General features: G+C 38.7%; 1 protein-coding gene across 5 annotated transcripts in view; it reads right to left on the bottom strand.

The window, feature by feature from the left end:
* Positions 1-860: 860 nt before the first annotated feature.
* The window catches only part of EML4 (EMAP like 4), a 144,136-nt gene continuing 121,295 nt past the window's right edge, over positions 861-23,701 (bottom strand). For all 5 annotated transcript variants that reach the window (XM_072332257.1, XM_072332259.1, XM_072332258.1 and 2 more), the window contains 10 exons: positions 22,106-22,257; positions 20,704-20,829; positions 20,457-20,588; positions 19,808-19,875; positions 14,966-15,054; positions 13,592-13,689; positions 8,099-8,186; positions 6,728-6,826; positions 3,098-3,228; positions 861-2,326 (listed from right to left, as the gene is read on the bottom strand). In XM_072332257.1, coding sequence (XP_072188358.1) covers positions 1,862-2,326; positions 3,098-3,228; positions 6,728-6,826; positions 8,099-8,186; positions 13,592-13,689; positions 14,966-15,054; positions 19,808-19,875; positions 20,457-20,588; positions 20,704-20,829; positions 22,106-22,257 — 1,448 coding nt within the window. In that variant the 3' untranslated portion in view covers positions 861-1,861. The remainder of the gene's footprint in view (positions 2,327-3,097; positions 3,229-6,727; positions 6,827-8,098; positions 8,187-13,591; positions 13,690-14,965; positions 15,055-19,807; positions 19,876-20,456; positions 20,589-20,703; positions 20,830-22,105; positions 22,258-23,701) is intronic.

Consider the following 23,701-nt stretch of genomic DNA (forward strand, 5'->3'; position numbering starts at 1 on the left):
TATTTGGCAAATCTGCAAGTCAGGCATACTAGAGCTCTCCAGTAAAACACTATGTACAGAGCACAGTTTAAACAGATGGGTTGCTTGGAATCCATTTCTCCCTCCATCCGAAGGGAACTACTTTGAGGTTTTCTGGAACTGTTGTAAACAAGAGGATATATTTTTTAATATATATATATGTGTGTATATATATATTTATATATTTTATATATAAATGTTCTAAATGTCCTTTGGGAGTCCATTTGTTTTTTATCTTTCCAAATGATGACTAAATACCTGATCTGTAGCATTTCTCCTGAGAAGATACTAGTAAGGGAATGACAGTTTTGATGCACTTTGGAATGGCACAATCACGTAAACGCTTGCACAATTAAGACTTATGAACTCATCCAAAGTATCTAAACATGATATTCTAACTAAGAACTAAAATACCAGCACAATGCAGCAAGTTAAAAAAGAAAATTCTATGTAATCAAAATATAAACAAGTACATAGGAAATGGATATCTGTCAGTAAAACTATATCTTTTTAAAGTAGGAAACGTATGCACTTAAGAAAAAAACTGTAGCTATCTGACAAACTTCATTAAAAAAAAAATATTACTTTCCAAATGCATATCAAATGCCAAGATATCCCGTAACTGGCCAGGTATAGCCACATGAGAGCTGCATGGCTTACAGCAACCTGGGGAGAGAGAGGAGGCGGGGGAGTAGGGGTGGGAAAAAACAAAGTCACAAAAATAGATCAGCAAGTCTGAAAACGAAAACAAAAAAATCACATCATCTAAATTGCTGTATGCTTATATCACCATTGCTAAAGGATCTGGAGTTAAAAAAAAAAAAAAAAGAAAGATTGCAGTTTAATGATTCTTAGAGTTACCTCTAAAAATTAAGAAAAAAAATTACCAACTTAATATACTAATCCCAAGCACCAATTTAATAATTTAAGTCAACTGTATTTTTCTCCTACTACGGATGGAGCAAGTTCTGCTTGAAGGCTTAAAGCTTAACTCTGGAGCCCATCTGACTTGTGTTCTTGTCACGCATTCTCTGCCATTCACATTAAAGTCAATGTAAAGACTCTCTAGGAAAGCAATTCTTTGAAGAGACAATTGGATCCTACTGTTTAAATCAACTTTCAGGTCATGAAAAGTGAAACACATCAGTATTTGGTTAGTCTGTTATTAAGTAGCCTATAAAAATGGAACAGCTGACACCATTCCTCAATAGGATTTGCCTTAGAACTAGCAGCACCCAGGGCAGACCAACTGTGAGCATGTCCAGACTCCACTAGGAATTAGTAGTGTTAGAAAATTGCATATGTGTTAGATCAAGAAGGCATTGCCATACACGTGGCATCATTGCGTCGTTTTTCCTCTATTTTTCTCATTAAGAAAAAAAGGAAAACAGCCCTACCAAGAACTTTTTGGTTTTTGTTTGTCTTCGCACCTAGAAAAAGCAGCATGGTAACTCCTCAGCTGGAATTGCTCAGTGCTTCCCATCAGCTTACTTCTTTCAGAAAGCCCTTTCACATAGGTAAGGTGGTCTATCTCAGCTAATTCTTAGAGCTAACCTTTTTTTCCAGTATATATTTCATGCCACTTCCTAACAGCAATTTCAGAACTACAATGGATCTATGATAATGTCCACTACTAACTTTGACCAGATCTTGATACAAACCATCGAAGCCAGGCCCTTGGGATGGTTCCACGTATTGAACTGAAGCTCAGACTAAAAATCTCACTGAAACTCAAAAAGCTGGAGTGGTCATGAATCTCAGCTACTTTTGCCTATTTGAACCCTCACCCTGTAATGAAAGCACGCACACGAAGGGAAAATAACAACCATCTGAGCTTGGAGAGTTATGACTCTGGCGAGTTCTCCTGCTGTTCCTCAGTGACTGTGGACTCGCTGTGCTCCTCACTCGTTTCGTTGGAGGGCTCCTCGTAGCCTGGTTCGGCAGGGTCCAGGCTGCTCCCATCGCTTTGCTCCTCACTCTGTTCCTCACTGGCCTCCACAGACTGCTCCAAGTTGCTCTCCAAGGAGGCTGGAGAGCTGCCAGTTACACTTTCAGTTTGGTTCATTTCATTAAAAGGCTGCGGGAGGGGAGCAGGAGACTGTACAGCATTCTCACTGGCAGGGATGGGCACTTTGGTTGCACCGATGTCTACAACAATGTCATTTTGTGGTAGAGTTACCTTCTCCACAAGTTTCCATTGAATAATACTCATGTCTTTCCCTCCAGTTGAGATCAAGTGACTATCACTGTGGGTAAAGCTGACGTTTGTCACATGACTACTGTGAGCACTGTATTTGTGACTCGGGGCCTAGTAAAATAAGCAGGAAAGAAAAATCACACATTTGATTACAAGAGCACAGGATACTGAAATCTAAAGTTAATACTGTTGTTCAGCCCTTCATTCACATATAAAAGTACCAATAGATATTTAGATTTCCCCACACAACACATCCTTTCTTCTTAATGTTTGCAACTCAGGACAAATTTAGAACATTATTTGAAAGGTAATGGTCTTGACACCAAAGTTGGATACTATGAAAAACTTGTCTGAAAGAGTGGTCAGGCACAGTGGGCACAGGCTGCCCAGGGAGGTGGTGGAGTCACTGTTCCTTGAGGTGTTCAAGAAACATGTAGATGATGCCCTAGGGACAAGGTTTAGTGGATAACATTGGTGGTAGGTTGATGATTGGATTAGATGACCTTAGAGGTCTTTTCCAACCTTAATGTTTCTATGACTTAAGGCCTTTGAAGAAACGTATTGAGTCTCTGCTCCAGAGCTTAAGGAAAAATATGGCTACTTCACTATATATACACAAATAAATTAACATATCATAAATAACAACAACAACAGCAAACAAACAAAAAAACCAACCCCCCATAACCCTAATGCATAATCTTCTATACCAACTGTTACCAACTATGTACCAACTAATGGATAAATGCATGCTTTCATCTCCAGTGCTGTCCTCAAAGATTTGGTTGCCTGGTTCCAAAATAACCAGGCTGAAGGCAGGTGTCTGAAAAGGAAGGCATCATGTAATTCAAACATGCACATAAGATTAGACTGGTCTAGACTTACCTTTGGCTTGGAACAGGGATACTGAAAGAGATGGACCTTACAAAAATCATCAGCAACTGCTATCACTTTTCGATTGTGGGATCTGACGAGAGCATTTATGTCTGTCCCATCTGATCCTTCAGGCCATACTCCTAGGAGAGAGAAGCACAGATATTTGGATAGCAGATATTTATCAAACAAAATCTAAACAGCCATGACAGACAAGCTTAACAAAAGAAAAGGAGGAAAATAAATTGGAAAATGGAGCAGGTGTTGAATTAAATGTTGTAGTCACTGTCAGTCTCATGCTGTTCTCCCACAGTCCCTTTTACCCCCAGGCCCTCAACCCTGGGCCAGATAGCCTCGTGGGCTTGATATATTTCCTGGTGAAAGCCTCAGTCTTCTCTAAGGCTGATTCTAAGATTAAGTTTGTTGCTTAGACTGGCAAATCAGCACTGACTTACATATAAGCATTTAAAAGCAAGACTGCTGCTGAAGTATGGAACAAGCCAAAGTACTGTACATTATTCAGAGGTCATTTTTTTGTTGTTCCATGATTCAACAGAGACGATTGATGATATTTTACACAGAAACCCAGACTGTACAAGTTTCATAGATGAAAGTGCTGTCAACTGCTTAAGTACAATTCAATATGCTTTTAAGTAAAAAAATAAGACACTGATATGTCTAGACAAAAGAATAACAACACTGCTTGGATGAAAAGCAGTTGGATGAACAATTTGGGGAGGGGTGAAGCTATAGTATGAACAAAAATAAAGACCTCAGAGATTACCATAAGGAAACTGGTGATTGACATCTGTGAGAAAAACTGAAAGAAAAGTAAGCAAGGTAATGTAAAATAGAAATTTATGCTGATGGTGCCAGATTTTGTAGCTGAGATTAATTTTTTTTATTAACCTGAGAGTTATAAGGATTTTTTTTCCTTCAATTTTTTTTTTTTTTTTTTTCCACCCCAAGAAGAATTTTGTGTCTGATTTACTGAGAAAGATATTCATCACAAGATATGGAAAAACCTTCTTCCTTATAATCACTAGGTTTGGTGGAATAAAAAGCACATGCTGTTGACTAGCTTATACAGAACAAACGTCAGACACGGCACTACCTTATCTTTTCAAACTCCTACATTTTCTTCTTTTTAAGCAAAATGGCAAAAAAAAAAATCAATTTTAAAGTTGTTTCCTCCCCCCTCCCCACCCCCCCCAGCCCCCCAGTTCTTCAGTGGGCGAAGTGAGAACTTATTTTCCCTGGCCAATAACAAAGGCAGCTTATCACGTTCATTGCAGTGCCAATAGAGTACATGGCATATTATTCACTAAAGACATGAAATGCTGTGGAAGGTATTCAGAAATATTTTAGTACTCTTGCACCAATGAATTCAATCTGAAAAATATATTAAACAATTTCCAAGTAGCTCAAAATGAACTAATTTTAACTTTTTCCTGCATTCCTTATATAAAATTCTGTCATCAGATGGGAGGAATAAATGAACTTCAAACCATTTTCCTGAATTTTTAGCTAGCACCTAAGTCAGGTGGTGTTAAACAGCTGTGCTATTTCCCCTTCTTTTTAATTTAAGATTAAAAAGACCGATATTCAAGATTGTGTCTCCTATTAAACATCTTTTTTGTGTTCAAAAATTCCTTGAGCAGTTATAAATGCCAGACAACGTTTTATTATAATAAAGCAGGGTTTGCTTTCCATGCAGCTGAAAGCATGGGAAGCTAAGGCATTAAAGTGACCAAGTTCTGAGTTTTTAAGAACTTTAAAATAAGAAATAAAAACACCCACTGAAATAATAGGACTTCAACAACTGCACTTTAATTTTAATAAATTCTGCTGGCCAGTAAGCCTCTCAAAATAATCTGCTCAGAGAGAAGAGTGGAGAATGTGCAGTAAACAAATGAGTGACTTCAAGTGCTCTGAGTGCAGACTGAGGATACCACTAAGCCACTACAATAGTAAAGTGAGCCAAAACGGAGTGATGCTATTCTCATCTCCACTGTGTGCTTCCATCCTCTTTCATCTGCCAAAAACAGTGCAGTGCCTGTGCCTACAGACACCATCCACAGTGCTGGATCTGTAAAACACATGCTCCTGAAAGCCTAAATCCCATAAACTCAGCCCTCTCCTCCTGAACATCAAAGTGAGCAGTGCCCAGGTTTTTGGATCCCTGAGCCAGCTCACCCCGGTGTCAAAGCCAGAAGCAAATTTCTGCACTGTCTGATTTAACAGTAAAATTCTTGCCTTTGTCTGGGACCACACCACAATTACAGGATTCTGAAAAGGGTGTCAAACCACCAGACAGTACAAAACTAAAGCATGATGAATTTCAGCTAGTAAGTTTAAATATGTAGGTTGCTCCAAAAGCAATGCCTCCTACTTATTTCTATGGAAACTACAACAGATATAAAGGGCATAGTAATACTGTTTGATAAAGCAAATTCTCAGCTACAAAACATTCATTTTTAATACCACACTAGCTATGTATTTTCACCAGTGAAGAACAAGAGCCTGCATGATCCAACAATGCTGTCTCCACTGCTGAAATGCACCTCCCATCACCTCACTGTGCTCATTTACTTTATTCACTCTTCTCTGCCTCAGAATTTTGGAACTTTGAGACATGAGGCCTGTGTATGAAGTCCCCAGATTCCTTCCACCTAGTTTCTATGCCACGCAAGAGCACTAGTGTTAGCTCCCAAATAACCTGCAAACCTTTGACTAGTTGCTAACTAATCTTTTGACTAGTTGCTCATTAAGCAACTGACAGTCCTAAAAATATACATGATAGCTGTCAGAAGCTACAAGAAAGCACTTAAGTTACCTAATTGTTTTTCTTCCTTGTATAAACTGATATTCAAAAATGAACTCCCGGCAGTTGAGAAGATTTGTAGACCCAACCTTCACTTCTAAAGAAACTGCTGATTTACCTGCTTTTGGCATTTTCTACAGTGTGAACAACTGAGAGAGTGGTAGAAGCGAGACATTCAGCATAATGCTCACACAAACTGGATCAAGCAGTACTTTTCAACTGAACACAGAGAAGCAACTTGTTTAAGGTCAACAGAGCTGCCATCAGCAGGAGCTGCTTGGACTAGCTGCATACAGTCCTAGACTAGATTATTAATATATATCTGTCAGCTGTGAAACTATTTTTTTTCTCTACATTTTAGAAATAAATCATTAGGTAAATAATCTTTTACTTTCTAAGCACTATTAATCTTTAGAACCAGTGTCTATTATTCATTTTTTACTACAGCTATCAAGGTGCTGCCATGATTTTAAGTTATAAACTATATCTTACACTTGCACAGTCTTCCTCTTATTCCAAATGTCACCATAAATGTTCATCAATCAACATATGAAAAGAGCAATCTACCTGTTCCATAAGAGCACTTAAAAGCACTGGTAAGCTCTTTAGTTCAAACTCCCCAAAGATGGTAGTCTAAAACGACAGCAGAAAAATCAAATACTACACTTCAAGCTTTAATAGATATCAATTACAATTACAGTATCCAGTGCTCTGTATCACAGAAGTACAATAGTCAGCCTCTTTGGGCTGACCCTTCCATCCCAGAAAGAAATCACAAAAGCATCAAGTAGCTTAAAAGCAAATGAAATGGTACTTACCAAACACTTGAAAGCCTAGCACACAAGTGTATGTCGTCCAATCTATATCCTTACAGTCAGAACGATTCCTGATTAACTTGCAGCCACTTGGAATGTCCCCTGTAATAAAAGTGAATTAAGAGTTACAGCATATAGCCTCACAGTTATACACATGCTCTTTGAAGATGCCAAAATTAATAGAAATACTAACAAATCTTAAGACCAACTTGGAACTGCACTGTAGAGACGAAGATACACCAATACCTTCTAGACACCTGACGCTTTGCCTAGTAATTTTCATTTCCATTTCCAGATTAGCATACCTCGAATGCACTTCCTTGCAGTTTGAGCCCACTGCTATGGTAGAATAGCCTACAAAATGTTTGATGCAATAAATGCTTTAATGTAATAGCCAAATGTCTCCTTCCTACCAGCCTGATGGACATGCTAAAAATCAGTCAACAATTCATAAACTCTGCTTTTAAAATGGTGAGAAACTACTGCCAAAGGAGTCTTGGACAGCTTTTCAACTTGATCTAGAAAGGAAAGATTGCTTTCCAACAGAACGTCTATCTTTCAACAAACCAGCCCAATGCCAATGGGTCACAGCTCTTTGCTTGCCTGTGCAGGTAGTTATTACCACCAAAACTTCCTTTTCCTACAGTCAGACACTGCACCATCTAGATTTGAAGCCTAAGCAGTGACAAGCAAAAAGAACATGTTAACATGTCAGATATTGAAATTTCTGGCTCTTCTTGTCTATGCAGCAACAGAACTATAGTCCTCTTTTTCCTCATTAAAACTATATGAACATTAAATAAAAAAATAGAGTAGATTGATATACACTAAACAAGTTGAACCTGCAGTCTAACAACTATGTATTAAATCCATATTTTCACATACAAAAAAGACAAATGTGAAAACAAGATAATCATTAACTCATGAATGTAATATTATTACTTTGCTCAGTTCTTGACTTCACCAGTCAAAGTCAAGATAACAGACAAACAAAAAACCCCAACAAAGCAGAACAGAACAGACGCACAGACCTGCTGATATTATCACCCCAAAATAACCGGTACTGTTGACACAAATTAGACAACAATATATATTATTTTCAATCTATGGAGATTTGAGCCAACATCAAAACGTAGCGCCACTTGTTCTGTAAATTCTAAGCTGTTAACTTGATTTATGACCTTGTAAAGAAGTAAGCTATATTTGGCATCGACATTAGGTAACACACAGCTCTGAATAACATCAAGATATCAGGTTACAAGAGTTCAAATTAGTCAGTGAGCATTTTGCACGGACTCAATCAAACACATTCTTCTAAATATTGTGATAGTTAATGCATGTTTTTGTTTCCAGTACATTTCACGTCATACTTACAGTATAGAATTTCATAGTCTCCTGAGTTTGACATTATATGCTTGTTGTCTGGGGACCAATCAAGGTGTGTAATATAGCTGGAATGTCCCTAAGGAAGAATGCATTAACATCAGCATGAAACAAACATTTTAAATCAAATAGCAGAAGAAGTTGCATCTATGGTTGGGACAGTTAGCAGGAAAAAATGTACCTCCCCACCCACCTCCAGCTACTTGCACTCCTTTAAAGGCTGCTTACTGCCTAGAGCCACACTCACTAGCAGCCAAGCACACGCAGCTGGGCACCCTGCCTCCCCATGGCACGGCGGATTCCTCATGGGTAAACACTGTCGTCCCGCCTCGACCACAGTGTGATTTACTTCGAGAAGGTACACTGCTGAAATACTGAAGAGCTCACATTTGTACTTGCATTAAGAAAGTATACACCATGACTAATTCAGAAAGGCAAGTTAACTTGCAAGGGATTGCTTTTGGATCTCATCAGAACACTTCATTTCACTATCCATTCAAAATTATTTCAAATATATGCATCCATCTTGAGATTATTTCTCTCTTTGCTTATCTTAAAAACTTAGGATACTGTGACCAACAGTCATAGTTGAAAGTTTCTCCGATGTCTTACACTGCACGCTCACTAATTAATGCCAGCTTCAAATGGCATCCTCCCTATACTACACAGGTCACCCTGCCTAATAAAAACACCTTTGCCTGATTGCAGTTACTAAGACATCAAGCACTACATACCCATCTTTGGTGCTGCAGGAGAAACTAAATGTGTCTGGGTAGAATGTTTTACTTAAGCATTAGGGTTTTTTGCTGACAGTAGTAATACTAAGAATAAAGATAAGAGAGTCTCCAGAGAAGCTGCATATTTGTAAAGGGTAAAAATAATTTATTTATTTATTTCTGTAGAAACGACACTCATTTCACTCTTTTCTTATTCTACTTTTCTATTTCTTCTCTCTGCTCCTCTCTCCAAGGCAAGATTGCTTATTTTTTTCCCTTCCCCAACCACCTGCTGGGCAACATCACACTATCTCCATGACAGACAGCTGCCCGTTCTCCTCCCTTACTCATCAGGAAGACATTGCCCCTCAGCTCCCTCAAGGTCCTGTGGCACTGCAGCACTGCCTATTCCTGAGTACCTCACAGGGCTGCACTGGAGCATGGGCTGGTCCAGCTGCCATGTCAACCTCATCTTCAGCATGGCGTAAGAGATGCTGACTGCTCCCAGGGTTACATGTGGAAATATAACCTGCTCTGTCTGTCATTAGGTTCTCTGTAAAACACTCCAAAAATGCTTAGGAGAAAAGCTGTCCTTTAAGGTTTATTTATGAACTAGTTTCTGTGTATTGACATAACTACACTGCAGTCATGAGTAGGATATACTGTATCAAAAGGCAAACTTGGTATTTGACAAAAAAATAAATGCAGTACTGGCTAGGATTCTTTTCCCCCTCTTATTTTCCAAGCCTTCAAATTTGCAAGCTAACTCCAAGATGGAAAAGAATTGGTCAGTCATTTACTAAATCCTGCCAGACATTTGGCAGCTGTTAAAATTCCTAGGGGTGGTGGGAAGAGAACAATGCAATTGGCCAGGGGGCTCCATGCTGGAAAATCCCTTCAAGCAAGCGATCCCTGCGTGATGAGTTGGAACATATCTTTGCCACTATTTTTAAAGAATAATCAAAATTTTTATTAAAAATCTTCTTCAGTAGTAGCTACTGAAGCAATGCTGTAGCAATGCTTTACTCTCTTCTGCACCTTTACATACGATGACCATATTCACTCACATTATCTCTGGCTAGCAAAGTTATCTGACCACATGAAAACCTTCTCTATTGAAAATGTTTGTCTGTTTCTGACTTCAGTGGTACAAGAGTCAAAATGTCCACAACCTACAGGACGGGCATTTATTCAAGCTAAGCTTAGCGCATCAGATACTTCAGTGTGGCTCCTCACACAGCTTTCAGCCCACAGCTCTCTTGGTAAACGCAGAGTACTTGCTCCTCCTTTGCTAACAGACGGCTCTGGCTAGCCTTGAGCTGCTGACACATAGGAAGTTCATAACCTAGCCCATACCTCCACGTTGCTGTCTGCATAACTGGAGCCCTTGAAAAACAGCTGCACAAGCCAAAGCAGTCATTTCAGCTAATCTGGAATTCCTTCTGATCGCAGCCATCACCACCGCTCACTGCTGAGACATGCTACAGGCCACAGCCATGCCCCTGCAGGAGCCCCAGAAAGCCTCACCATGACTGAAAGGGGATTTAAATCTAACACTGGGAATATAGCCCTTATACACAAGCTGATGCTGGTTCAGTAGATAAAATCCTTCTGAAAGTATTCAAACTATGTTTTCAAGTTGGAAGAAACAACCAGAAGTTGACTAGCAGGAGGACTGAGTCATACTACTTGGAGGTCACTCGTGAGGCTACTGGATGACAGAGGAATGCCAAAAGATCACAGTGCCAGTACCCAAGCCATTGCCAGGACTGCCCCAGGTGCCAAGCACTCCTGGGTGCCACCCTGCTTCACATAAAGCTGGCTTTGGCCCTCTGGCACAAGGGTGCATAAAACCCAACCAGTATCCCTGCAATGCAGTTGGTCAGCTCACAGGCTGCTGTCATCCGCTCGGGCTGGAAGGGTCAGAGCAGCTCAGCCTCAGCAGAAAGCAGGCTGCTAATTTTGGCTTCTACATGCAGTTGCTCAGGCTGAAAAAGAACAGTTAACAGAAATCAGCACTGAAACACAAATTCTTGTTCATGTCTGAGTATAACACTGCTTATTTCTCCCACCTCAAATTTTACAGCCCATGTTAGGCAGACAGACATGTGAAGAGAAGCTGCATATCTGAAATAGTTTTGGGGTGCACAAGGACAGAAAGGATAGCGAAGGAGTGAAACACTTTCCAGTGGGGTGTTACTTTCCATTTTAGCTCAGCTTCACCATCCTCGGTGCACAGAAAACTGGTAGTTGATCAATATTTTCAGATGATCTGGAATTATGAGGCTGCTTATTAACACATTTGTTGCTGAAATAAAGCAGCATTATCAACAAACTAATTGCTCTCTGAAATACTGTCCCACAAGAAAAGGGCAAGGAGACTGAACACCAGTTGATGCTGGTTTCAATTACAAATACACTCTCTCTTGAAAGCAACAAACAAGGTATAAAGAAATAAATGATCTCACATGTCTTCAAAGAACTTGGACAACTTGGTGGACATTTTGCAAGATAAATATTATGCTTTTTAAGATTAGAGGTCCTGAGTGATTTTATCTTGTGTACCTAAAAAATAGGTGATGGAGTGAAATGCTGTGCTGGGGAAAAAAAAGCGCCCCAAAGGAGTCCCCAGCATGCCCAGTTCTCAAACAGTGTGGACTGGGTGGTATGGGGTGTCCTCAGCCAAATGCCCTGGAAACTGGAAATCTCTCAAAGATACCACATGTGGTACTAAAGGACTCGCCAACAACCAGCTGTTTCCCACCCCCAGCAGGTTCCAATGTGAATTCTATAACAAAGATTACCAACATAACATATTACAAAGCATAGTTTAGGCTTATAGTTCTCTCACACCCACTTTCAAATTAAGAAAACAGCTTGAGAAGGTTCTTTATTTTTAAAACTAAAGAAATCCAACTGATTATAAACACATGAGAAATGTTTTGAGGAGGGGATGCACTCTTTAAAAAAGAACACAACAAAAGCCACATTTGATATGTGAGCCTAGTTTTATGATATCATTTACAAATCCCACTGAGGAACAGATGTTCATTTTGTAAATATTCCCAATAACCTAGAGAGAGGGCTGAACCAAAGCCAGGGTGTTAGACAACTTAAAAAGAAAAGGAAAAAAATGCGTGTCTTTTTTGAAAGCAATCTTTTTTAGCACTGGGACATCACGTAAACGTAAGGACTAAAATAAACTTCATTACTTGCACAACACTTGCATTTATTTACCATGGGCCAGAAATTCATTGGTATTATTCCAAATGTTGTAATAAAAAAATGAGCTGAAAATAGTGCTTATTTGCAGTCTCCAAAATTATATATTCTAATGAAATTGCATCAATCTAATGCTACTTTGGTCCAAGAAGTACCTTTATCAATAGGGACATAGCAAGAACTATGACATCAAGCAGTTTGGTGTGCTCGACACACTGGAGGGACCTGGACCTGAGAGGTAGGCCATGTGCTCAGCTTGTCTTCCTGGTCCTGCTTTGGACCCGCTCCAACAGCCCCACGTCCTTCTTGTGCTAGGGACCCCAGACTTGGATGCAGTACTGCAAGAGAGGTCTCACAAAGGCAGAACAGTGGGGGTACAATCACCTCACTGACTTGCTGGGCACACTGCCTTTGATACAGCCCAGAGTACAGCTGGCTTTCTTGGCTGAAAGTGCCCTTTCATACTGAGTTTTTCATCAACTGACAATCCCAAGTCCTTCTCCTCTGAGCTGCCCTCAATACATTCTTTGCCCAGCCTGTATCTGTGGTTGGGATTGCCCCAGTCTAGGTGTGGGACCCTGCACTTGGCCCTACTGAACTAACACAATCCAGGCTGACAGAGCTGGGGTTGCTCAGCCTGGAGAAGACTCTGCAGAGACCTTCCAGTATCTAAAGTGGGTCTACAGGAAAGCTGAGGAGGGACTCTTTACCAGGGAGTGTAGTTGCAGGACACGGGGTAATGGCCGTAAAATAAAAGAGGGTAGGATTACAAAGGGTATTGCAGTAAACTAAAAGAGAGAAGGTTTAGATAAGATATTAGAAAGAAATCTTTACTCAGAGGGTAGTGAGGCACTGTAACAGGTTGCCCAGAGTAGCTGTGGATGCCCCATCTCTGGCTCCATCAAGGTCACACTGCATGGGGGCTTTGAACAATCTGATCTATGGGAAGCATCTCCGCCTGGGGCATGTGGGTTGGAACTAAATGGTCTTTAAAGTTAATTCCAACCCAAATCCGGTGGCGCAGTGGTAGAATTGCTGCTTGCAACACCAGAGGCCTGGGGTTCGAATCCCCCCTGTGGCGCAAGTGGCTGAAATGCTGCTCTGCTACACAGAAGGGCTCTAATCCCGGGAGTTGGACTCGATGATCTCTAAGGTCCCTTCCAACTCACACGATACTGTGATACTATGATACTATGATGATTTTATGATTCTTTGAAAAAATAATCCCAAACAAATGAAATGTTTTCCCAGAAAGACTTTCAGCATATTAATAAAAAGACATTTCTGCACCTTACTGTTATTTTCCCATTTCAAAGAACACTTAATAGCCTGGGCAATTTGATGCATAGGTGTTCACCTGAAAACTAACAGTTGCAGTATGCATTAGAATGAAGTTTAAAATTAACCAAGTGCTGAAAAAGATGTAAAAATTAAAAGTGGAAAAAATCAATCAAGAGATTTTCTTTTTGTGCCACTGCTTAAAATCTTAGCTTGCATATAACATCAAAATACAAAAAGAATTGATTATATTTGCTCCAAAACTTACAGTGCATTTTCCATGTCTGCTATACTTTCTTCCATTTTCTGTCACTATGTAGAGGTAAATAAAGTTGTCATGGGATCCAACTGCAAGTAAGGTGCCATCTACAACAGAAAATTAAAATATTTGATATAAATTAACAGAACTTCTTCAAATTTTAACAATTTCAAATTTATCACTAAGACAATTGTCTCAATTAAGCCCTTGCTTTCAAATGGTATTTAAGGATACGTAACTGTTTATACTGGTTTTCAGTTAGTATCTTTTTACTTTGAGAATAAGTTTTTTGGACAAATCCTTTCGCCTTTGCTCTTTTTGATTAAAGTCCAATGGACAAAGTACAAATCCTCAGATTGCACTACATTTCAGGAAACCGTTGACAGAAGGCAGGCTTGAGTTTTCTGTGTTACTAAAAATGAAGAACAGCATTTATTCCAAATTTATAGGGTTGGTGTTTTTTTTTTTTAGAGGGATAGGGGAAAGTGGATTGCACATAAATTAGCACTAATTAAGGTCTAAATAGCAAGTGGATCATACAGTCATTTTAAGTAGTTTTTTAATCAGTGTTACCTGCATTTGAAAAAAAAGATGGTTAATGTGGTCAAGATTGCCTTGAGCCACAATTAAATACCTCTGTAGCATCGATGAACAACAGTGGTTTGAAATAAATTACTGTGCTTGGCAGAAGTGGCAGCAGCAGAGGAGCATTTTACTCACTGACACTGCATGTTATCCAAAAGCAAACAAGAAACAGATTTAGGAGATTCTTCTTCTACTCAGTTTTAACAGAGAATTCCTCTGCTGATCTGTCATGTAACCTCCAAGGGAAGAGACTCAGTACTGTTTTGTAGTACGTGTAATCACGTAGTACATATTTAACAAACAGCTCTCTGAGTGTCAGACAGGTCTAAACATAGTTTTATGGTTTTGTATTACTAAGCCTGAAAAATTAACTAAGAAGGTTACTAAAATGTTATTTCCCAGCCTATTTACAGCCTGAATAGACTGAATGCTAATATGTAGCTTTTTCCTCTTCTGTTAACACGCCAACTATTTTAAATGAGAATTCTTAATTTTTCTGGGAGCAAAGCTAACAGAACAGATGAACGTGAAGGAAAGGCTGGGAAGGGAGACTACAATGTCTGCTGTTACAAAACTCCAAGATTAAGTATACAAAAATCAAATACACAGTCAAATAAACAGATATTATTATTCATTCATTATTATGCTTATTATCCAGGTATTAATGCAGTTTATTTTTTTCAAATCTCTGTCTGTTTTAGTGACTGGAGAGTAGTTGAACACCGCTTAAGAGAACAAAAAACATCTCATTGAACAGAAACTAAAACACACAGTTACTCTGAATGCACGTCTGCCTACCTACTGAATAGCGCATCACTGAGAGCTGCTCATTGCCATCAGTGTGTATTGAGACCAGATCCCTTGTTTCTGCATCCAGAACAAACCACCTAGAGAGAGGAGAATTCCAGTGAGTTCCATGTCCACTAAAGAAAGAAAAAAAAGCAGCAAGCAAAAGAACAACAATCACTGACTTGTTTCATCTTGTCATACTAGCCCTCAAGGGCAGCACTTCTGTTTTCAATAGAATGCTTTTCTGGTTCACAGCACAATTTTCACCAAAAAACATCTAACATTTTTAAATGCAGTTGAATTTTTCCCCCCTCCCTTAAACACTGTTGTAATCACTAAAATGTCTCCTGGCCCATAAATGTGCCACTGGATAGAAAATGTGTTGGCGCCTTAACACCTTGAAGCCTTGAGGCTATAGTTGAATTCTGAATCTATCTCTAATTCTCTATTTTGAAGAATGGCTTTGATATAAAATCTGACTTCTCAATTTGTATGAAGCAAAGGTGAAAAACAACAACAATGCCCAGTAGGTTTAGGACAGTCGAAAGCACTTTCACTTTCACCCTACTCTTGTTCATCCTGTACACAAAACATTCTAATTGGTTTGTTATTCAACAGTAACTTCTATACTGCAGTATTAGTTGTATGGCACACTGAAAAAGTTCATAGATGCCGAAAAACCCCTGACAGCAAAATGAGAAAGATCAGCAGAGACAAAGCCTTTCACAACAACACTTAACTCCTAATAACAGCAGCAAACTTTTGCTAGACAAAGACAACAAAAGTTAAATTTAAGTATATTTATATACACACGCACACATGCATGTGATGAAAACAGAAGATGTCAACATGATTAAATAGATTAAATTTGCCATCACAATATAATTTCTGTGCTTAGAACTTCAAATGTTCACACAGTGGCCAAGCTTGTGTACCCAGCATCAAACAGCAAGCTCAGACTGTGGGTATGACAGCAAAATCAAGGGAACAAGCATAGTGCAAAAACCAGCACTGTCTACTCCTAAACCAACTTGTATAGCCTAAAATAATCCCCAAGGAACAACAGCACACATGGTTGCTTTATATGGATGAAGGTAAGGTTCCAGCTCATGCTGATCCAGAGTCCAGATGCTTGGCATCTGGAAAGTGGCCTGGTCCTGATGGCTTAAAAACAGCTTGTGGTTAGAGAACCATGTGACAGAAAGAAATTAAACAACATGTACTTGAAAAAAACAGTCCCACATGGCATTGACTGCTGAGCAGCCTGTGTGCAAGGCAGATGGAACCAGTGGAAAACAGCTCATATGCTCTCAATGGACAGCAGCAGAAACCACACTCAGTGCTTCTCAGTACTGTAAGCCAAAACGCAGTCTTTTGATTTCTTCCAGTCTATATACTGAAGCTTTCCAAGTTATCTAAATGCAATTGAAGTTGCTATTCAGTTCAAACACCACCCCTTTGTCCCTGTCAAATATTACAGTAAAATGTTATTTCTTTCGTACCTGACTAATAACTGGGGTAGGGTACAGATACTGAAAAACAAATGTAATAAACAAAACAAAAAAACAAATACATTTGGTAGGGGGAAAAAAGAGGATGAGAGAGTGTACTTATACCATGTAGACTGCTTAGACTAAAAAATAATAATGAAAGTTTTGCTGTGATGACAAAACTGCTTTAGAATTACACCCTGACAGGATCACAGAACAGAGAAGAAAACACAGAGTCATCACTGACCTTCCAGCAACTGTTTTTCAAGCAATGTCAGAAGCTGGTCTGAAGACACTGCACCACTGCCACATTCTGGCTTTTTTTCCCCTGCACTCAAAACAGCGTACAGGCTCCTTACTGCTCTACATCTTTTGTGTATGGGCAGCAAATCAGGAGGCAGGAAGAGCTCTTCCTCTACCAGAAAACTTTGGTGCTATATGGTAAAATCTGTCTATCTGTCAAGATGCCAAACACGATGACTATTTATTTCTTCCAAGCAGCAGTCATGGTGTCTGGTAATAAAACCTAATTATGAATTCTGCAATAAGCAAAAGCTTCCTTCTTTCATACAGCAGCTGGGTGCTCCTTCCCATGCCATGCTGTGGTTCTTACCTGAAGTTGGTAAACCACCTGTTAATGTTTCTTCTGGAAAATGAAATATTTTCAAAGGTTGGAAAAGCATGCAAGGTAGTGAAAGCACAGAAGTTGTATTGGGTAGTATGAAATGCAAGAAAGGTCTTAAGAATGCACACTGAGTTTCACTGGCATTAAAATATAGTATTTTGAGACACTAGTCTTTCTCCAAAGTTTTTCCTGAACTAATAGTTGACCATGGAAACAGTCAGTGTACCATGACATTTTGATTTTTATGTAGGAAAGTAACTACTGGTCACATCTTATTCAGCTGCTTCTTTGTGCCTCTGCGATCTGGAATCAAACACGTTCCCTTCAATCACCCAAGTGATTGGCTTCTTCAGCTCTGCACTTCCAGCAAGCAGCAGCAGCAACAAAAGTATATTAGTTATCTCCTAACCAGGCGTAGTCACTGACAACTGAAGACCAAACGTGCAGCAGGTATATAAAGAAGTGGGAACAAAACCTACAGCAGATCATGTGCAGACAGTCCCAACAGGGAAAATGGTATTGAAATACATCACAGGTATGTGAAAGCTACTCCAGAAACATGTGTTCATCTGATAAAAAAAAAGTTGTGAAACTACATACAAGAATGGGAAGAGACAGAAAATTCAATTTTCTTCAGATATCACAAGTTCAGCCATAAAACCCAACCTTGTCAGTGCTCCGTTCCTAATCCTTGCCTCACTGACCTCTGTACTAGAAACAAAGCAGCACTAGAGCTGCAATAATACTCACACCAAAGTTTGGGTTTATTAAATCCTAAACAAATTAGACTCATTTAACATTTGCTTTATGCCTTTTGGGTTGCAAATTGAGTAAGTTATTAAATTACTTGTTATAGGCCTGACTCTCTTCTTTTACAGTAATCAAAATTTATCACGCAACCCCATTCCTCTGGGAAATGACTCCCCTAGAACGGATTATCTGGCGCAGAAAGCACCGCGTGATGCCGGCGGTTAGTCAGTAAATCTTAAACTGTTCTGTTTATCTTGATTCACAACTCCCTCCATTTCTCATCCGCTTCTACACTTACCAGGCCCCCACTTCAGTTTAATTTGTGTCTCTAACCTACCCCTAATCATGTAGTTTCAGAACAAAAGAAAGGCAAAAATGTAACTGCTTAGTTGTAAGAACTTAGTAAAAAAAAACAAAAACAAAAAACCAACAAAAAAACCCATCACCAACCAACTGAACAAAAACTCCCGCAAAAAAAAAAAAAAAAAAGACCATTGACATAAACTTACCCAATACAGTGCTAGCGGGTTACTTCTCAAGTAATTTAAATAACATGAATTTAAATTGAAAAGTGCTGAATTGAAAATGTGATGTTAAATGCTGCAGGGAAAAAAAAACAACAAAGGCAGCCAAAAGCAAACACCACACTGAATGGTCCGACTGCTCAATCTGCCTTGATTGAGCTTTGATGTGGTTTCTATAACGCCTAGTAACTATCAAGCAATACAGCTTGATCTTCTTTTTCCTCTATCTCAAGTGTTATTATTCCAATACCTTCTGCTCTGTTTAATGAAGGTAGAAGCACTTAATCAGTGTAATGCTATAATTAAAAAGAGATGAAAACATTGAAAGGCACAATGCGGAAATCAAATGTACAAGAACTGAATAAGATTTTTCTTAGAATGGTACACTAGATTTCCTAGTCTGATTTTGTACCTAATGAATTGACTGCAGACTGTATCATCAACTTGGATAAAGAAGCATCTTGAAAAATATTTAACATCTAGATTTTTCCAGGAAAGTTAAAGGTTGTTGCATATGCTCAGCAGTTTTTAAAACCAAATTTTAAATGGTTTTTAGGCATGCTGCTAGGTATAAAAAAATTTATGGGAGGCAGATTAAACAAAAAACAAAATAATTTTTCTTATATGTGTTATTTTACTACCATATAAGTACGAAATAGAATAAAAATGTCAGTAGATTTCCTAGCTGCTCCTCCAACCTTTCTAATGCTATGAATATCCTGTTTTTTTCTCATAGCTGATACTTGTTAGAACTCCACTACACTGGACTCCTTTCAAGAGAGATGATACTGAGCCAAAGAGAATTTGGATATGAACTGAGACAATTTTTTTCCACCACAAAAAGATGCCTGAGTTAAAGGTCCTGGCTTGCGTTTTGACAGTTTTGAAATAAGCAACAGTTTTGGGATGAATATGAAAAGCTCAACAGCACTTCACTGCAGAAATGTGCCATGCTAACATTTGTCTTACACACAAAAAAAGAAAAATCGGAATACTAGCCTGTTCACTTGGCACTCTAGATCAACCTAAAAGGTTGCAAGTGTGTTTGATTTTGAAAGGAGAAACGATCTGTACTGTACCTGTCTTATCTTACCAACTGACGTTACACACACAATTAAAATACATATGATACTTCATGAAGTCAGAAAGCTCATGAAACCCTCCCAGCACCAAAAAAAAACCACAACACCAATAAAACCAAAGGCTGGGTCTTTCACAGAAAAGTACTATAAAAAATAGAAAAGAAAAAACAACAACCAAAATAACAGTCAAATAGTCTTTCTGTCTCCATCTTCATCCTGTAAGAAAGATCTGCCCCATCCCCCAACTTTTTAGAGCAGTTAACTCCATGCAGAAGAATAAAAAGGAATACATATATATATATATAGTTGCTTCGATACTACAACCCTTGTGAATCTCCGTTAAACTTCTTATCATCACAACTCAACCAATGCCTGCTTACCGTCCTGAGTGTGTTCCTATCGCAACCACCGCACCGCTGGGATGGAAATCGGCACAGTGCCCCGGTTCCTATGTAGGGAGGCACAGACACATCATTTGCCCACCTGCTTTACACTCCAAATAAACCTTAAAAACCTAAGGTGAACCGACAGAGTGAAAAACTACTCGGCAGACAGACTTCCCCCTTTAATGGATCACATATACTACATGACCTTTTCGCAAATAAAAACCCAAATATCTTAGTAAAAAGATGCTTTTGCCTAGATAATAGGATAGAATTAACCAAAATATGATATGAACAATGACTGTAAGGATGGAATACTAAAACCAAACCTTTCACATCTGCACTACAGCCTCTGTAGATGGTTTGAATAATTGGGAAGAAAAGTTGAACTGCAACAAGCAGAAAGCACTTGGAGTTTCATTCTGATCTGAATCACTAGAATGACTTGGGACAAGACTAACCAGATTAGAACATATACAACACCTAAAGAACCTTGTTAAGCTTATCAAGAGCTTCTGAATGGATCTTCAGTGCCTCAGTTACAGGATTATTGCTTCTTTCAATCACATGGGACAAGGATGTTTCAGAAAATGAATGTTTTTTCCTATTTTCCAGCTTTATATTTTATGTTGAAGGGTTGACATACATCTAGCAGCCTGGTCCATTCCAGTGTGTGGTCCACAGAGTTCCACATACACACTTGCCTATCTTGAGCACAAGTTAAAAATAAGTCTTTGAAAGGATGCGATGCCAGTCCCCAGAGTTCATCTGTATGTCCCTGAAAAGAACACATGTGATTTGTTAAAGAATAAAATAAAAAGTCTCAGATTGACACACAATCGGGGAAACTCTTACAATTTTAGGGTAATGGTTCAAGAAATCATTTTGCTCACCTGTACTTCTACTAGGAAACCATCATTAAATGTTCCACGTAAAACAAAGTTTCGTGAAGTACCCACTAAAAATTGATCTGCTTTTCCTTCTGCTACTGCTCGTATTGTTCCATACTGATCAGGAACCTAGGAAAAGAAACATTTGTAAAGCCACATCACATATCTTAACAGGCACTTACTTCTGAAGGCCATAAATAGTGCACAAGACTACCGGAACAGCAGTTCTCCTAGAAAGAAGGAATAATCTAATCACATATGCACTAGGCGAGGACTTGACCTCAAACTCACCTCATTTGTTTGTTCATTAGATACAACAGGACCTCACTCCAGAACAACTGGAATTATTCCACTTTAATACATCTCAACAGAAAAAAAAACAACCTGAAGTTGTACTGATTTTTAAGCATCAGATACCCCAAATAAATGCATTTCACAATCTTAAAACTCATAAGGATGGGAACAATATATATAGTCACTGACTACTTTCTAAAACACATTGTGAAAATTAAGAAGAATCTTGTAGCCCACAGTAAATGCTTCCTGATTATCTTAACACTTCATGATTAACCTTAAGTATACGTTCATATGTCTCATGTCAGCAATGACTCTATGTTTACTGAGTTTGCTTATTGCAAGCTTGAACTCTCATACACTGCTTTATTTTATTGTGGGCATTTGTGGGTTGTTGTTTGTGTATATTTTTTTCTTCCTAAATGGCTTTGCTTTAGGAAACATGCTTACTTTAATATTAGCCTTATAGGACAGAAAATAATTGTTCAGAAAGCTGTGCAATGGGCTTCTGATTATGTCTAAAAAAATTTCGGGATGTGACGCGGCAGTAGCCCCCCCTCTTCCGTCCCCCACCTTGTGAGGTACCTTGGGCGCGCATTTCAAACGTGCACCCTAGGGGGCGTAGACGAAGTAGTTAAGGTATATAATGTGTTGATTACTCCTAATAAACGCCATTGTTGCCACCTTCCTTGCTGAGTCGCGGTGGTCTTCTTGGCCCTAGCGAGGGTTTTGCTAGAACCTGGGCAAGGGGGGGGGGTTGAACCATGGGTGCGCACAGCAACAGCTCGACAAAAACCTCAAATCCTGGTAACATTGCCCTTATCCAGATGTGCAAACTTTACAAAAACACAACGCAAAACTAAAGCAAATACTCTAAAATAGGATGAACAAAAGAAACTAAGGAAGAGCTCAAGAAATAGATCTTGTGGGCTCATTTCTAGGCTGCAAATTGATACACTTTTATTACAAAACATCACCTTCCACTTAAAAAGACAGCAACCGGAAGGTATGCTCTCATCCTAACCACAGATAATGTAAGGAATATGGGAAGGCTCAGGACTGCCAATCATATCCTGTTAATACAACATCCTTGTCACTCTTGCCTTCTTACCTCGATTTCCCTTTCGGGATTCAAATCATGATCCCACAGAATGATCTTTCGGTCTTTCCCACCTCCCGTTAGTAGCATCCCATTCCTCATTTGACAGAGGGTAAATACACTGCCATCATGAGCTTTGATTTGTCTGCTTATCTGATATACTCCTACATACAGAAGAAGAAAATAATACAAAACACCACTCGTTTTTTCAACTGAGGATTAAACAAACAAGAGTAAAGTAACAGTGCACAATCAATAATTGCATTTGGATTTTCAGGCTATTAGCATTGCATTAGAACTGCAAACACAAGGTGGTAGTGTTTTCTTACAGGATAAAAAGATAAAATAAAAGGCATGCCTTTTTAAGGAGAAACGTTTTGAGCTTAACCACCCTAAAACTTGTGAAGACAAGCACAATTATTTGCTAAATATTCTAAGTTTCCTGCTATCCTAGGGAACACAGCTTTTCCAGATGCAAAAAAGACTCCCAAAGTCCTGAAAAATACTCACGATGCAATTATTAGAGAAGAATTATTTTATTAAAAGAAACTCAAAGACTTGTCTACAGTCTTATGGGAATGAAAATGAGGAAAAAAAGCAGATTATTTATAGCAAAGTTTCCAGGATGTGTGATCCTAACATCTGATGCTTGATGTTGCCTCACTTAAAAATAGTAAATCAGCATTTGGCAACTATCAATACAGTAGTCTACTCAGAGGAAAACACTAGAAAGAACAAGAGGGATGAAAAAATTAAATGAAAAACAGAATTAAAGGAAATCTCTTGCATTCTAATTGGGTGTTTATTTGAAAAGAACTGCCGTAGGAAAGTAGATCTTAATAAAGGAATGTTTTAGGGCTTTGAAGATTGCATATATGCAAGCAGTAAACTGAGAAAAACTCTGAAACATCACCCACATAAATGACAACATAATTCAGCTGATTCTGGCCACAGCTGAAGTCAGAGCAAGTCAGCATGCTCTTACACTGTGAAAAAGCATTTGATTTCAAGCCTGGTTACCAGCTTAACATGATGAACTAACTAAAAGATCTTGTTTGATTAAACTGGTGTAAATAAATGTTGTATTTGATAACTTTTAAATATAGGAAAGGCTATTTTGCACAAAAAGAACATCAGAAAACTTTTTAAATTACTTTTTCACTGCAGTTTGCTTGAATGACAAGAAAAGATCTACCTACAAAAGCAGACTTACCTTTAAATATTTGCTTTTTACACGAATGTTTTCCTGGCATACCAATTTAAACCAGAGTGTTTGAAATAGCTGCCAAGCAAAATGAATTATCCTTGAATTTATAAGTTACCTTAGGGCTCAACTGTTCCAGGTCTGCATATGTTGGATAAAAAATAATTTTTCTTTCTTTTCTAGAAAACTTTTGTCCTGAAGAATAACTTTAGCCCATGTTTCAAATAAAATGGGTTTAAAACTATCTTTTACAGCCAAGAGTGCTGTTAACCAGACACTTCTATCTGCATAACTGGTATAACTCTGCATTACATTTTCTCTTCATACAAGTCCTCCTAACAGTATCCCCCTGAGATTAAGTGTGGTACAACACAAGCCTTAGGAAACAAATGCAGCCCTCAAAA

This window comes from Excalfactoria chinensis, chromosome 3 (genome assembly GCF_039878825.1).
Source record: "Excalfactoria chinensis isolate bCotChi1 chromosome 3, bCotChi1.hap2, whole genome shotgun sequence".
NCBI classification, from domain to species: domain Eukaryota; kingdom Metazoa; phylum Chordata; class Aves; order Galliformes; family Phasianidae; genus Excalfactoria; species Excalfactoria chinensis.